Below are 16,001 nucleotides of genomic sequence, written 5' to 3'. Positions count from 1 at the left end.
GCCAACTGCAGGGCTTTGATGGGAATTTCCAGGCAACAATGCTCTACTAAAGCCTGCCTCGTCACCTCTCTGTTGCTTAGGTCTCTCTTTTTCTGCCTTGTCCTTTATCTCTTGCTTTAGTGATAACCTCCATTGCAATCTCACTGCTTCTATCCTTTCCCGCTCCTGTCCTCAATATTTTCCTCTTCTCTCTTGAGAAGGGTCATGGTTCGGGGGTAGAGCCTCTGCTTTGTACACAGAAGGTCCCAGGTTCAACCCCTAATATCTCCAGTTAAAGGGTCATCTAATTGATGTAAAAGACCTCTGAGTGAGACCCTGGAGAGACACAGCCAGTCAATATGGAAATCACTGACATTGATAGACCAATAGTCTGACTGTGTAAAGCAGGTTAATGTGCTCATTGAGCCACTCTGGTTTCCTCAGTGAACATCTATGCCCCCCACAAATTCTCTTTCACCTTGTCTCCTACATACCACCCCTTCCATTGTTATTCCCACAACCACTTCATTAATCTATATGTATTAATCTATATGTTGACTATATCTGTCACCTCATGATATTCAAGCATTTCCCATTGTCAGAAAAACCTCCCTTGGCCCAGCTTCACCCTCTAAGCAACAACTGATACTCCTTCTTCCCTTTTCCTCCATATTTCTTCCATCCAGTTCCACTGTCCTGACTTTCTCATCTAGCTTCTCTTGATTCCCTTCTAATGAAACTGCCTTGGCTAAAATCACAGATAATCTCCTTGTGGGAGGGTGGAACTAAGTGCTGGCATGTCCTCATCTGCAGGCTTCTAACCCTTTTTAACCTCAGTTCTCTTCTCCTACCTTGGCCCTCCCTCTACCCTCTCATGATAGGCTCTCATCCTATGTAAGTCTGGAGCAAATCACCTTCTTGGGAGCTTCGCTCTTAAAGTCCTACTCTGGCGTCTAGCCCTGTCTGGGCTGTAGATGATCAGTCCTGGCTTCTCATCATCCTGCCACCAAATTACCTATCCCCTCTTCACCCTTTCTTGGCCTGCCACCATGCTAGGCCTCTGGGGAAGGTCAAAAGGCCACTCTAGCCCAGCAACAGGCTTGTACTCAGCTTGCACCAATGCTGCCACCACAGCCCACATCTGATCCCCCTTCCTGTCAGCTGGGTGAGAGTCAGACAAGTCCTTAAAGGGCCCACCACAAAGCTTTGATGAAGGTGTCTTTTTGAGACTCCTGAATGAGATGCTTTGCTGCCATTTTTTTTTCTTTCAGCTCTGTCAGGTTTTGTATGCAGATCAGAAGGAAAAGCCACTTTTTAAATTTCCTAGTCAGGTGTTTAGTACAGTAAGAATAGGAATCAGTACACCTAGGTGTCTTGCACACTGGCTGCCCCATTATCCCGGAATCCTCTACTCATACAGAATCCTGCACAAATGAAGTGTAGGCAAGGATTTTAATCTCCAACCACAATTCAGCTGAACAGTTACTCTGGTTAATCAAGTAAAGCTTGCAGCCTTAGTTTTCATTATTCTACCTTTTAAAATTTGTTTTAGTCAGGCCCTCCTTTGTCAGGATACAACAGCAGGATCTGACTGCAAATTCATCTCACAGGTTGTTGTATCACCTGTCTTGTAATCTCTTGGTGACACCATTTTCCCTTCCTCCATAGAGTAATTGCCTTCTTAGTGCTCCTTATTGTATCAGAGAATGGCTAATGGCTCTACATAATGGCTAATAGACTCTAGAGGAATCAGTAAATCAAATGGCCAGATCTAAAAGCTTTGCAGAATGTGACTTGGAAGAGCTGGTGGCAAGCTATGTTTCTCCCCTTTAGACCTGAAGGCGCAGTCAGAAAAGGAGTTTTTAAACATGACCCTCTTTTATTTACACCTGGTGTCCAGCATGCCTTCTTGCTCCAAAGACTGTATGTTTTTCCACATAACCTCTCCATTAATAATTCTATAGGTTGGTGATGAAGAAGAAATCTTGCCTAGCAAGCTACAAAATGAGATGTTGGCCTCTCTGCCAACACTGAACAACAACATAAAAAGTAAGCGCAACCTTCTGACTGCTCTCCTCTCTATATACATGGAAAATTGGGCTCTTTGTGCAAGCTATACAGGCAATGAAGGTGCAAATTTGATATGCAGCCCTTGTTCAGACTGGTATTCCTTTGGCAAATGAGCTAAGAAAGGAGATCCTTGTTCTAAGGGTGTCGCAGGTGGAAGAGATAGTGGGTCTGTGTGCCAGGCTCAGCCCATTCTTCCATAGCAATTTTGTTGATAAAGTTTGCCTTTTGTCATGTCGTTCCTGCTCAGGGACATGTATCTGCAACTGCTGTAGTGGCAAATAAGGACAATAAAAGACTGGCATGGTATTAAACTGCTGCCAATAAGGTTTAAAAAACATGTCAGCTAACCCTGAGCTAAGATGACCTTGATCCCAGTTAAGCTAATCTTATGATATTCCTCACAGTACGTCTGCAGGTAGAACATTGGGGAAGTAAAAGTTGTGTAAAATGCATAGGAATGTGCCTTTCCCCTGGTATTTTCCATTTATATCTTAGCCCACAGGAAGTGCAACACAGGACTGTTAATGATGCAGAGAATCCCAAAAAATATCAGGGGGGTGGATGACTTAAAACATCCAGTCTTTTTCAGATTTCATCCCAGATCTTCTGGTTTCTGGCCAACCAAGTCAGGATACATTTCAGCCTCAGTTTGTTATGTTGCCCAATACTAACAGTGGTATCCTAAGCAGAGTTACTTCAGTCTAAGCCCTTAGACTGGAGTAACTGCTTAGGATTTCACGGTAAATCAGACAATTGGCTCCTAGCTCACCTCTGACTGCTCTGTTTGGCAGTATTCTTCCAGAGTCTCAGGCAGGAAAATGTCTTTCACAGCACCTGCTCCTTGAGGTGTTGTAGGGGTGGGAGGGAAGCCAGTGTTGATAGAACACTATTCAGAGGTGGGTGACATTTGTCACATTTTGGGATTAGTAAAATAGGAAGCATCTGGATTTTGGTGGGTTTTTTTAAACATCTACTATTGTGATCTATGCAAGCTAGCAATGTAGGCAAAGTCTCCCTTCTGGAGCCATATGCTTGCAGATATTATAGCCTCTTAGTATTTAATCTCAGGAAATTGGATTTTATATCTCAAGGACACCACAATTACTTGAATAGTTAATACCCCACACTGTCTGTAGAGATATAAGCTGCAAAGATTTCATCAATAATAAATGCATATACAGCTCTTTGATTAAAGGTTCCGTAAGACTGAAGAGTATCTTAGTTCACGTTAATTCCGCACAATCACCATTAGTGTCTGAGAACTCTGGGGAAAAAACCAGCCAAGATGAGTTACGTTTGCTCACTAATGCTTATATGTATGTGAAACAGACACCATTTAGAAGATGAATGAAATCATGACATGTGAGGTGCTTTTCCCATGAAATGAGCCAGTTAGGTACAAGGATTCACTGGATTAATTCGCTGACTTTTTGCATGCGAATTAAGAAAATGGCTACAGTAGTGTCCAGAAAGCCACTCACTCTACTAAAATCCTCTGCACACAAACAGTTCACTGGGTGGAGTTATTTAAATCAGACTTTGTGTGCACTATCTCCAGGTAAATGTGACTTCAAAGCGACTTGGAGAATTTTCTATCAGCGAGCTGGGGGAAAGTTAGCATAGTTAAAATATGGACATTGAATACTTTGGAAGGGACAACATTTCTCCCACAAGTGAATTTTATACTTGTTTTTTTTTCCAGCATGTGAGGAACTCAATGCACGTGTTTCAGACACATTTGTGCAGTTCTTTGTCAAGATCATTGGTCATTACCCAGTGCACATCAAATGGAACAGAAGCGGTCAAGGCTGCTTCCAGGAACGGCCGTTCTGCAAAGCCCTCACCTCGAAGACCTGCCGCAGGTTTCTGAAAAAATTTGTCAAGACTCAGATGTTCTCATTATTTATTCAGGAAGCAGAAAGGAACAGAAAGGGTGTAGAAGGTAAACAGACTCTCACCCTACTGTGATGAGCAGACCCAGTCTCATTGATTAATGATAGCTGACGTATCAGCAAATTTCTATAGAACATTACTGATTAGGGTTGCGTCAGGTGTTAAAATGTTATCTATTTGGAAAATCATGGGTTAGATCCCACGAGCTTTTCTGAGTATAAACTCAGAAGGAGGACCACCCCAAAAAAGCAAAGGCATGTGGGATGGGAGCTGAAGTAAGGTGGAGAACTGGGCAAGATTGAGCAGAAAAACTGGGTGGATCCAACCTTCTGTTACAGTTCCATGTCCCATAAGCTAATGACAGATGTCTTTTTCACTGTACTTCAGGAGATAAGAGCTGGTAAGCATGGCCAGCTGCAGTTTCTAAGTATGTGCACATGCAGAGAGGAGTGTGTATGTGATTATCATCAAATGGGATGATCTACATGCTGTTTTCATGCATCATCCTAACTGGAAGTGCTTTTTGTGTAGAAAAATCAGCAACCCATTATGTGTAATAAACCTAGAAGCACTGTATTTTGATGGAGTAAAGAGGCACTTAGTATGGTCTTACCTATATATGAATGAGATGTTCACATTTGTGGGTACCAGAGCCAGGAGAGGGACAGTGGGAGTGAGCAGCCTGTTAATGCATTAAGTACACTATAGGGCAGCAATGGCGAACCTACAGCACGCGTGCCACAGCTGGCACGCAGAGCCCTCTCTGTGGGCATGCGAGCCAAGTTGCCGGATTGCTAGGTCCAGGGCTCATTTGGAGGGGGAACGCCTGGAACGGCGTTCCGGTAGCTCTGAGCAGAGATCACATGGGTTTTGGCCCTGTCCACGTGATTCCTTTTCCTCAATGCTGCGTCCCTGCTGCCCGTCTCTTTAGCAGCAGGAAGCAGAGGCAGCAGCCGGGCTGCTGGGGCTGGCTTTCTAAAGGAGAGTAAGCTGCTTTGATTTAACTTGCTTTACTTTCATTTGTGACTTGTGAGTGAGTGAGTGAGTGAGAGAGAGAGAGAGACACTGACTGACTGCAAGCCGGGCTGCTGCTGTAAAGAAGGGCAAACTGCTTTGATTTCACTTGCTTTATTTTCATTCGTGGCTCCTGAGTGAGAGAGAGAGCTTGCAAGCTGGGCTGCTGCTGTAAAGAAGGGCAAACTGCTTTGATTTCACTTGCTTTACTTTCATTCGTGGCTCCTGAGTGAGTGAGTGAGTGAGTGAGAGAGAGAGAGAGAGAGAGAGAGAGAGCTTGCAAGCCGGGCTGCTGGTGTAACAGAGGGCAAGCTGCTTTGATTTCACTTGCTTTATTTTCATTTGTGGCTCCTGAGAGAGTGAGTGAGAGAGATGTTAATTAGTTCGGACAACTGTATGAGTTGTTTTTTCTTAACTAAAACCTCAGTATTCAGGTTTAATTGCAGTGTTGGCACTTTGAAATATATAAGTTGGTTTTGTGTTGCAGTTTGGGCACTCAGGCTCAAAAAGGTTCGCCATCACTGCTATAGGGGTTAAAATAAGCTACTTTTTAGTCCCTGAGGATATTGAGGAAAGCTTGACTATTTATGAGTGATGTCTGCTAAAGCCCAGATCTTTGGAACAATCATAGTTCTTTCTTTGCATTTCCTCTTCCTATTTAAAACTTTGCTCAGGGTATGAAGTACTGATGAACAGACCATAGAAGTTGTACAGTGTATCATTTCTGCACTCTCTGCATGGGTTACCTTCGAAAGAATCTCAGCTGGCAATTAATTCTGGCTGTGGGACTCTTAGAAAGGGTGGTAAGTGGTGGAACCCCTCTTGCCTCTGCCAGCTTGGGGAAACCTCCATCTGAGCCACAAGTTTGCTGAGAGGGGGAGGGTATACAAAACTGGAGTGAGGCCCATTGTCCCTTGTTTGATTGCAGAGGACTCCAGGGCACTTCACATAGAACTTCTGATTGGACTGGAACCATCGGGTGATAATGCCACATGCAGCTTTTCACCAGCTTACTGCTGCCTCTGCCCTCTCTGAAATTAATGTGCACCAGTATTTGGGGCACACTCCATTCACTGCTCAGAGCAATCATAGCCAAAACATACACTCACTCTCACTCTCTCACTCACACACACACACACACCAGCCATCAATGGCTGAACACTTTGCTCCGAGGCTCGTCAAGGCCTGCCCTGAGCTCTTAAACTTCCATAACACAAGGACCCCAATTTTGATTCATATTTGTTTCACAGGCCCCCTGCCTTCCCCTTGCCCCTCACTGATGCCAAACAGCCTCCTTTCAAAGTGTGTGGTAAGCCAGAAATGCCATATGGAGGCCTCTGTCCTCAAAACAATACAAAAACCACAATGGCTATATTTTAAACGGAAGTTTAAGTAAGATGTTTGTATTGTCTGCACTTAGCCTACAGAATCAGATCTCAGAGAGCAGCAGATTCTATAAGGCCTCAGTTCAAAATGCCCTGATCCCAAGTCTTAAATCAAATTCACCTCTTAACTGATGGGCTTTGTGCCAGAAACAGAAAGAAATGTCTTTATTGGTTGAAAACCTCTAACCGGAAACTGACTGAACAGGGGTGGAGAAGGGGATTAGGAAAATATTTAGAGCTGACTGTAGAAACAGAAAGAGATCAGCATCATCAGAACATTAATTTTCACTATTAAGCTATTAGTGTCTATGAATGCAGTGATGTTTTATCTGTATGGTGAAATCCTTTACATTGGAAAATAGAGTGAAAATCAGTTCAGTTTTATACCTGAAGTAACTATGATGGCTGTATTAGGACTGTACCTGCTTAGTGCCACTCAGCCAATTAGAATTCACAGGGCTAAGCTCTTGGATTCTGACAACCAATCAGCAATTATCTGACTAGAGCTCTTGGAAGCAAGGTGATTGCAGGTGATGGCATCTTTACAAATTCACAACTCCTTCCTCTGAGGCAGAGTTCCTGCCCCAATTTCTAGAAAATTCAGAGGACTCCATTTTCACATTAGTTGGATAAGCATGAGTGGCCTCACACTGTGTCCTCCTAAAGGACTCTTAGGCCTCCAGAGGCTAGTTTGAGAACTGCTTATTTGCTTATTTAAAACAATTCTATGCTGGATGTATTGTCGAAGGCTTTCACGGCCGGAGAACGATGGTTGTTGTGGGTTTTCCGGGCTGTATTGCCGTGGTCTTGGCATTGTAGTTCCTGACGTTTCGCCAGCAGCTGTGGCTGGCATCTTCAGAGGTGTAGCGCCAAAAGACAGAGATCTCTCAGTGTCACAGTGACACTGTGACTGTGACACACTGTGACTGTGACACTGAGAGATCTCTGTCTTTTGGCGCTACACCTCTGAAGATGCCAGCCACAGCTGCTGGCGAATCGTCAGGAACTACAATGCCAAGACCACGGCAATACAGCCCGGAAAACCCACAACAACCAATTCTATGCTGTTTTTTTCATCCACTTAGGGTCCCCAAGGCAGCAAACATTAAAACAACATTCAAAATAGTGTATATAAATAAACAATGCAATAAAACATATAAAACACACACACCACCACAACTGGGGAGGAGATCCAACATTTAGTGGAAAGTATGCCAACCAATCCTGACCTGGATAGTCCAGGCAAGCCTGATCTCGTCAGATCTTGGATGCTAAGCAGAATCAAACTTGGTTAGTAATTGGATGGGAGACCTCCAACAAAGACCAGAGGTTATGCAGAGGTAGGCAATGGTAAACTACTTCTGTTAGTCTCTTGCCTTGAAAGCCCCAGCAGGGGTTGCCATAAGTCAGCTATGACTCGAGGGTACTTTCCACCACCACCACACTAAACAATACATAAATACGAAGAAGTCTTCACCTGCTGGTAGAAGACACAATAGAGGGAAGGAAGTTCTGCAGTTTTGGCGCTATGACTGAGAAGCCCTTTCTCATGCTGCCACACGGCTAGTATCAAATGGTGGGGACCCCTAGAGCAGGGCCTCCAAAGTTCACCAGAGAGGATGGGTAAGTTCATATAGGAGGTGGTGGTCATTAAAGGGAAATATGTCTGCTTTCTTTGCATGGGGAGTGGCTCAATTCTCACTTGCCACATACAACCACCACTGGTTATTGCAGACATACATTGGCATGCCTTCAATTCCTTGCTTCTGGCTAATTCTAATTTTCCACTTCCTTTTTTATTTGGGTCTAAACCAGTATGCTTTAAGTTGGTAGCTTTGGTTCTGGCCCACCTACACAGAAAAGGATAAAAGTCTTTTTGGGCCTAGATCAGGTACTGTTGATATAGCACCATTGCACATTTCTCCTTCTAGCTGAAAAGCAGTTGGCTCTTTTTGTTGATGTAGAAGAGGTTGTTCTCATATTGTCACCAGCTGTCTTGGCAGGGGGTGGAGGGTTGTACCCTGCCTGTCCACATTCTCTTTGGCATTGAAATCAGTCAGGGACAGGGAGGTTGCGTGCAAGCCTTTCTAGACAACTAGAAACAAATTGGTTTTTCTTTAGCTCTTTATTCACAGTAGTCAGTGCTGCCAAGTAGTAGAGGCTCCCTATCCTATTGGATGGCATTGGCCAGGGAGTGGCCTGGGGCAGCTGTATGTACTTGCTTTTCAGGAGATTAAAATCAGCTAGTCTGTCGGCTGGATCCAGCCCATTGCTTGCAACATCTGGATCTTCTGCAACCAATGGTCTAAAAAAATGACACTTCGCTGACTTTAGATCTCTGTCCTTTGAATTTACTGGCTCCTACTAGCTCCTATGCTTCTGTTATAGGGTAGCATTTTACTTGAATTTACTGCACTGCCAATTCCCGGCTTTGCCACTCAGAAAGAGCATTTTTGCCAGTGATGCCCTTTGCCAGGAAATACAAATGGAGGATGTAGTGACAGGTGCTTCTTTTCTCATCCACAGGGTATTTTCAACAGAAATTAAATGAATATCAAGAACAAAAGAAGCAAAGACGACTCTCCTGAATACATGTTCTACATGAGAGGTACGTTGGCAGCCACCAGATAGGCAAGCCTGTACCTAGAGCCGACATCTGTTTAGACCAAGACAACAGCTCCCTCAGAACAGGAGCACCTTGGCTTTGCTGGTTCGATGGGCTCATGGTACTATCTCAACTTCGTCTGTCAAGCATGAAAGGGGAGAGTGGCTTCACACTTTTATTCCACCTTCCTCTCTTCTTATTATTTTGGCTGTGATATTTAGCCCAACTGACAGAACAAAGCTGCAGCTCTTAAACAAAATGACACTGTAAAATAAATGAGCCAAGTGATCATCCTGATCAACACAGGACTCTAGATAGCTCTAGACATAAAGTTTTATGGAGGAACTGTGGGGTAGTAAATAATAAAAAAGAATGTAGAGAAACTGGTGAAACTAATTACGTTTCTAGGAAACAATTTTATTGGCATTAAAATGATTTCCATTCCAAAGGCTTCATATTGAATGTCTGGGTTCTCCATTGCTGAGACATTGATGGTTCCCTTATTTCTGTTCTGTAACGATGCAGTTCTGTATCTACCCAAATAATAATGGCTCCACTCACTTCATAAATATTTCTCTAGGAAATTAGTAGTCCAAAGAGAAATAGAATGCAATGGAATAGAGAAACAGAGGAAAGGGCAGATCAAGCAAAATATCTTACCTCCATGCATGCAAGAAAGGAGAGCATACAGGCTAATCCTATTGTATCCCAATAGTTGCAGCATGCTCTACCTGCTAGGGGAATAATTCACCTAGTGTACAGAATGTGGCTTTCACTGCCATTCTGAATAATTCAGTTGTACAAGATGCACAAATTCATAGCAATCATAAACTACACACTAGAATTTGCCCAAGACTAGGTGCAATAGCAGCTCCAGTCACTGCTTCTATAGTTAGGATTAGGGCTGTGCTATTCGGGTTTTGCTTCGGGTAAAGATACCCAAAGCAGACCCGATTCGGAAAGCTTCAGTATTCCCGAAGCGGGGCCAGCATGCGGGGCAAGCAGCAGCGGTCCCCTTTAAACATCAACCCCCCCACCTACCTTGCAGTGGTTCTGGGCCAGCTCCTCTGCCACCGCCCGAGCCTGCGGGGTGGTAGGGAAGGCCGGAGCTGCCTCCTCCAGCTCTTCCTGCCCCTCAAATGGCCATGGCGTGCTGGTGGCGGGCGGCCATTTGAGGGGCAGGAAGGGCCGGAGGCGGCGGCTCCGGCCTTCCCCACCACCCCGCAGGCTCGGGCGGCAGCGCAGCGATGGCAGAGGAGCCGGTTGGCTCCAGGCCGCGCTGCGTTGTGCCGCCGCCACCTCGGCAGCGACGGCAGCCCGCTGCCCAGCTGATAACCTTCCTGCCACCAGGTAAGTTGGTGGGGGTTGGAGGGGGTCTCCCCAGGGTTGGGTGGGGGGGTCTCCATAGGGGGGTGGGGTGGGTAGAGGGGTTGCTCCAGGGGGTGGGGGGGAGTTCCCCCCTCGCTTCAGTATGCTCCGAATCTTTATGGAGCATACCGAAGCGATTCCCGAACCCCAAATCCAAAGCAGCTTGCCACTTTGGATTTGGGGGTATTCCGAATCGGTTTCCTGCTTTGGGTAAACCCGAAGCGGGAATACTGAATATCCCCACCCGTGCACAGCCCTAGTTAGGATGAGTTCTTCACAGTGGCTAAATCCCTTGTTTGTACACAAAAAGTATTTTCTGTAAGAATTAGTACTCCCCTTCAAAATTTAAAAGCACAAGAGTAAGGATTTTGTGTGGAGATTTAATGGATTGTGTGTAACACCTGTTCTGGAAAATTCTTCCTCTTCCATTAAAGTTCTTGAATGTTAGTTTGTGGTCTAACATCAGCACAACAGCCTCTCCTGGTAATAGCGGTTGTCCCTTGCCTTCATTGTTAGGCTGCAGTGCTGCATGAAGGGATACATGCTATGCTGCTACAGAGGTTAGAGAAGACTAACAGCTCCCCAAATTATGGACCTGTTCCTAGTGGAAATATAGCTTTCATGTGCCAGTCTGAAGGTTCATTCTCTGAGCTGCATAGTGTGCTCCTTTCTGCCAGGTGTTTTGGTTGCACAAAGACCTAAATTCTCGTGAGTCATAATGAAGCAAAAAGAAAAGGTGACCATTACATCTACCAAGAGGAAATGCAAGGCAGCTTACCATTCACACATCTGTTGACACTAGCCTCATTTATAGCACAGAGGCAGCCCAGCTGCTGTGCCCTTGGAAATGTTGCACTAGTAGCAACAGCTTTCCTTTCCTCATCTCAGTCTCCTAAGCTGACAAAGAACTCTGCTAGAAGTTCTCTAGGTCCCTAATGCTCCCAAATAATCATATTAGCATGTACCTCCCTTTGCTCAAGAGCGTATGTGTGGACTGAGTTACAAGAACAACTGACTTATCCCTGATGATATCCTTGCTGAAGGCCCCCAAAGAATTGCTTAAGTTTACTACGAACTCCTCTAGTATCCCCTGCTACTCAGTGAGTAAGAACTATAACTTCCCTTCCTCCTAAGGATTACAATGCCTTCTTCCCAATCTATCCTATGAGGAAAGAGACTTCTTGCCTTTATAAAATCTGTAAAAAGGTATGGAGATGCTTGACAGCAAGAATACATTTCAGTAGTTCAAATTAACATTTCTGCAAAATGGCTCAAATCAGCACATAAATACAAGGATTATCATAGCTATGAGAATTTTCTTATTTATTAAAGAGCAGAAATAATTTTTGCATAAATTTTATACAAAAAGTAACTGTAAATTTTGTATATACTTTCCACTGAAGAAACTGAGAAATAAATTTCTTCAAATTTTTATTTAAAAAAATCAAACTGACAGATACCACACTATACCGCATGCTGACAATCACCACCCCACCCTCCCCATCTCACAGGGCACTGAGGGTAGAATTTTAAAGACAAAAGGTGTAATTCATCAAGCACAGAGGCTGAATAATTTGCATCTAGCCGACCTGCACCACTCCTATTGAAATGAACAGAGCTCGTCCAGCCACGATGGATTGCTTCAAAAGATGGCACTTTTATAAACCCAGTTTCCAGAGACAATGGGAGTAACGTGCCTTAATTTCATTTTGAACTTCTAAAAATCTACCTCAGTTTTCAGCAACAGGTGAACAAGAAGATCACAGTCCAGACTCAAAAGTCCAAGATATTCCAGCCACAAGCGCTAGTGGGATATCTGTGTGTTACAAGCTCAACTCTTTAGTAAATAAATTTGGGATGGGTACTAAATGAGTATTTTACTAAGAGATGGTTAAAATTAGAAAGCAAATTGTCTTATAGCTTGTAATTACACTGTATTAGAAATCTCTGTTGTCAGAAATCCACTTGTCCAAGAGTTTATTCTGTTGTGGTAATTACAAAGACAAAGCTTTATTCTCTGCATGCTTTCCAGGGCACACAACCAGCAGAGTGGAAAATGTGCATGTTTGATTGGAGACTGCTTGGGATTCTCCTTTCATTGGAGAAGGCTAGCTAAGGAGTGCTGTCAGTAACCAAGAGTAGAAGTTATACAACATTATTATAAATTAGACTTGTTCCTATATGCTCCAGTTTTCATAGTCTCCTCAGTATGCTTGAATCCTCTCTAGTAGAAAATAGTTGTCAGTTATTTCTTGTTTGTGGTGACGACCAAGGAACTAGTGATGATTAGAATGTGTGGAAGGGGTCTTGATTCTGAAGACATGGATGTGAAGATGGGAAGCGATCTGATTGCACACACTGACACAGTACCGGAGCAAATCAAAAAGAGAGAAGATCTGAAAGGAGAACACACCGACATGCAAAATCTAGGCATAAAAGCCTCAAAATCATTTGTTTCAAGCCCACTCTCTAGAACACCAGGATTTCTCGCTCCAAGTATTAACATATATTTTATTGTCTTGCAACAATCTCTAATTTTTGCAAGTAGCAGCCTATCCTCAGTCTTTCGCAAAAATTGATCTATTGTTCCTATCATAATCTGGATAGAATCTCTCTTACTATACACATGTACAAGGAAATAGTTTCAGATCGGTAACCATGTTGGTCTGCAGTTGAACAGCAGAATTTGAGTTCAGTGGCACCTTAGAGACTGACATAATTTTCAGGTGGTGGTCACCTTAGAGACCAACATGATTTTTGACTCTTGAAAGCTTATCCCCTGAAAGTCTTGTTAGTGTCTGAGGTGCCACGAGACTCAAATCCTGATGTACAACAAACTCTCACTAGCTCTTCAGCACCAACTGTTGTTACAAGTAATAGTACAGGTTAAAAATGGCTGGGCTCATGAGAGAAGAGCTCATGCAGAGATAGCCAAGAAAAGCAGCATTTTTTCCTTTGCTTTTTGCACCAATGTTTTAGATGCCTGCAACATGAAGACAAATACTGCTGGATGAGAGTTTCATAGCTAGCCCTATATGTATACTTATTTTGTGTATGCAAGAAGATACTTTAACCAATATGCTAATTTTAAAAAGCATCCTGTTACACAAAGGTTCTGCCTAAAATGCTGAAGATCTACTATCAGAGTTCTGCATAAGCTCACTCCGATATTTTGTGGCTTGCTCTGCCTCCTATGGCAACCATTTTGTGATTTTGCCCACCACCCTGTGCCAGAATGCCAAAGGAGCCCACAGGCTAAAAAATGTTAAGGTACCCTACCTTAAGGACAAGAAGTGAAACTGACCAGCCTCTCCCCTCATCTGCACTAATAATATGTCTGCTCTTGTACAGTGGCCTGTTTAAAAACAATGAGGATGTGATGCTCCCCCCCGTTGCAGGGTCTACTGTCTGTCCAGCCACTGTGTGAGATCAGCCCCAAGATCCCCAGGCCTCAGAACTTGGAGAGGAGGGGATTGCACCACCTGGTTCCTCTTTCTCCTCTAAACTTTGCTCTCACAGCCTTGGAGCAGGGCCCAATGCTTCCTCCCCCATGGTCTGGCTTAGCAAAGAAGGGAAGAGTAGCCTCCTCTGTGATAAGCCCTTACTTTGATCTCCTGTTGGCCTCTACCTGCTGGATAAAGCCTCCCCGTCAGCTGGCCTGGGCCTGTTTCTGCAGGCCTGCCCTTTCCTAAAGACTGCTAACACCACCAGCTCTTCTTCCTGCTGGCTACCTGCTCCTCCCGGCTGTGTGGTGCCATTGTGGCTTTTGATGCCCTCACCTCTGCTGGGCCAGCCTTTAGGGGTTCCTTGGCCTGCTATGGTAAGTACAGGACTGGAACTCCCACAGCCTCTACCTACTGCTCTCCCACTGGGACTGAAATAGCAAGGAGTCTGGGGATGGGCCAGTCTCTGGACAAAGGATACAAACTGGAACATTATTTCAGTGCAGCTTAACATAGCTGAATATACAGGGGTTGACATTTGGATTGTGACAGAGGTTGAGAGGCACTGCAATCCCTTTATGCATGGAGCTCAGTGAGCTCTCTTCATAGATTCATGGAACATCCTATATATGCAATGAGACTGCATGAGCAGAGCACTACTCAACTCATCCAATGATATCTCTGCATGTATAAGAATGTGTACAAATGCCCTAGTTACAAACCCTGATAAATATGGAGAAACTAGACAGGGTTTTCTCTGCAATTCACTCTGGCTAACTTGCCACTGCAAAACTAAAATTGTACAAATGTATGGAAAAGAATGTGCAAATATATTTTTTCATGGCAAGAAAAATAAGGAAATACTTACCAGGGCAATCCAAAGTACAATATACTCATCAATAAAGCTGTTAAAATATTGGTCCAGGAACAAGAGCGCTGGGCCTATGAATGCTGTGTCATGCAGATGCATCTCGCTTTTGGTCATATGTGCAACCTGCAGGAAGAAATGAGATAATGCAGATGAATATTCTGTTTCAGTATTTCTAGTGAACGACAGTTTTACTTTTATGGCACAAATAACTGAATTTTGATTATAATGTCTTAAACATTTCTGTTCATGAACTATGGCCAACCCTTCAGGTCAGTATTTGGGGGAGGCAAATGACGAGTATCAATATGTGCACCAGTGACTGAAAGAGAAAAGCTGCTTTCAGAAATCTAATATTTGAGATGATGTGGCTAATCGGTGCTTACAGTAGAAGATTGGAAGTACATGTTTAATGACAAAGTAAAACATACAAAAAGCTGAACAAACAAGGAAGATGAAGCACTTACCACTAGCTTGTTAGTTATCTTAGCAGATACAAAACCAAAAGTTAGTATGTAGAGACAAGGGTGCTTTTCAAAGAGCTCCACAGCAGATTTCTTGTAGATCATGGCAGCTAATGCAATGACTGATCCAATGTGAAGAAATGGTGAGAGGACACTTGTTCCCTATGCAAAGAGGAAGTTCAGTATTACTTTATCAAGAAGGTCACACTATATATGTACAAATGTCAACATGGTGTGCCCAAATGATATGAGGGCAGAAAATCTTTGATACTACATTTTAATTAAACCTTGAACCTGCTCATATGGCATACTGGAATTGTACAAAAGAGCATCAACTGCCTTTGTGGCTGAAATCTCTGACAGAGAAGCAAGCATCACAAGCTGATGCTGCGTTAACTATCTGTGTATAATTTCAGGCTTAAAGCAATTTGGAAAAAATGCTACAATGGAACTGCGGTTTTGATACAGATGTAATTTTTAAAGCAGGGGAAGTCCAAATCTGTTCACTTATATCACAAGCTGGGTTTGGGGGGGGGGGGGTGTTGCTTAACAAAAGCATATCTAACCCACTACATAAAGTCTTGATTTGAAACACAAGATCCATCCAAAAAGAACTCTGAGAAGAACTAATTTGCCTTTGGTCCACTTCTGGAAGACTGTCAGGAATGACAGACTTCTCAAACAGACAAAAAGTACAGAGGATCAAACAAATTGTTGTCTTCTAAGAAATGGAGTATACTCATTACTGTGTTCAATCTATGCATTAAGAATGTCCAGTTGGCAAAATAATATGAAACTATTGTTTGTCTTATCATTCAATTTTGTATTCGTGGTCCTATTGCACTGATCATTTAATACGTCCTGAGCCCATCCGCAGGGAGGGCGGAATACAAATGATAGACAGACAGACAG

General features: G+C 43.6%; 2 protein-coding genes across 6 annotated transcripts in view; one reads left to right on the top strand and one right to left on the bottom strand.

The window, feature by feature from the left end:
- The window catches only part of DENND2D (DENN domain containing 2D), a 50,939-nt gene extending 40,912 nt beyond the window's left edge, over positions 1–10,027 (top strand). For both annotated transcript variants that reach the window (XM_054980891.1, XM_054980892.1), the window contains 3 exons: positions 1,944–2,028; positions 3,752–3,991; positions 8,868–10,027. In XM_054980891.1, coding sequence (XP_054836866.1) covers positions 1,944–2,028; positions 3,752–3,991; positions 8,868–8,929 — 387 coding nt within the window. In that variant the 3' untranslated portion in view covers positions 8,930–10,027. The remainder of the gene's footprint in view (positions 1–1,943; positions 2,029–3,751; positions 3,992–8,867) is intronic.
- Positions 10,028–11,620: 1,593 nt separating this feature from the next.
- The window catches only part of CEPT1 (choline/ethanolamine phosphotransferase 1), a 28,898-nt gene continuing 24,517 nt past the window's right edge, over positions 11,621–16,001 (bottom strand). For all 4 annotated transcript variants that reach the window (XM_054981292.1, XM_054981291.1, XM_054981293.1 and 1 more), the window contains exons 7-9: positions 15,093–15,251; positions 14,626–14,751; positions 11,621–12,710 (exon numbers count right to left, since the gene is read on the bottom strand). In XM_054981292.1, coding sequence (XP_054837267.1) covers positions 12,591–12,710; positions 14,626–14,751; positions 15,093–15,251 — 405 coding nt within the window. In that variant the 3' untranslated portion in view covers positions 11,621–12,590. The remainder of the gene's footprint in view (positions 12,711–14,625; positions 14,752–15,092; positions 15,252–16,001) is intronic.

This window comes from Eublepharis macularius, chromosome 5, assembly GCF_028583425.1.
Source record: "Eublepharis macularius isolate TG4126 chromosome 5, MPM_Emac_v1.0, whole genome shotgun sequence".
NCBI lineage: Eukaryota > Metazoa > Chordata > Lepidosauria > Squamata > Eublepharidae > Eublepharis > Eublepharis macularius.
This window is presented reverse-complemented; position numbering and strand designations above follow the sequence as displayed.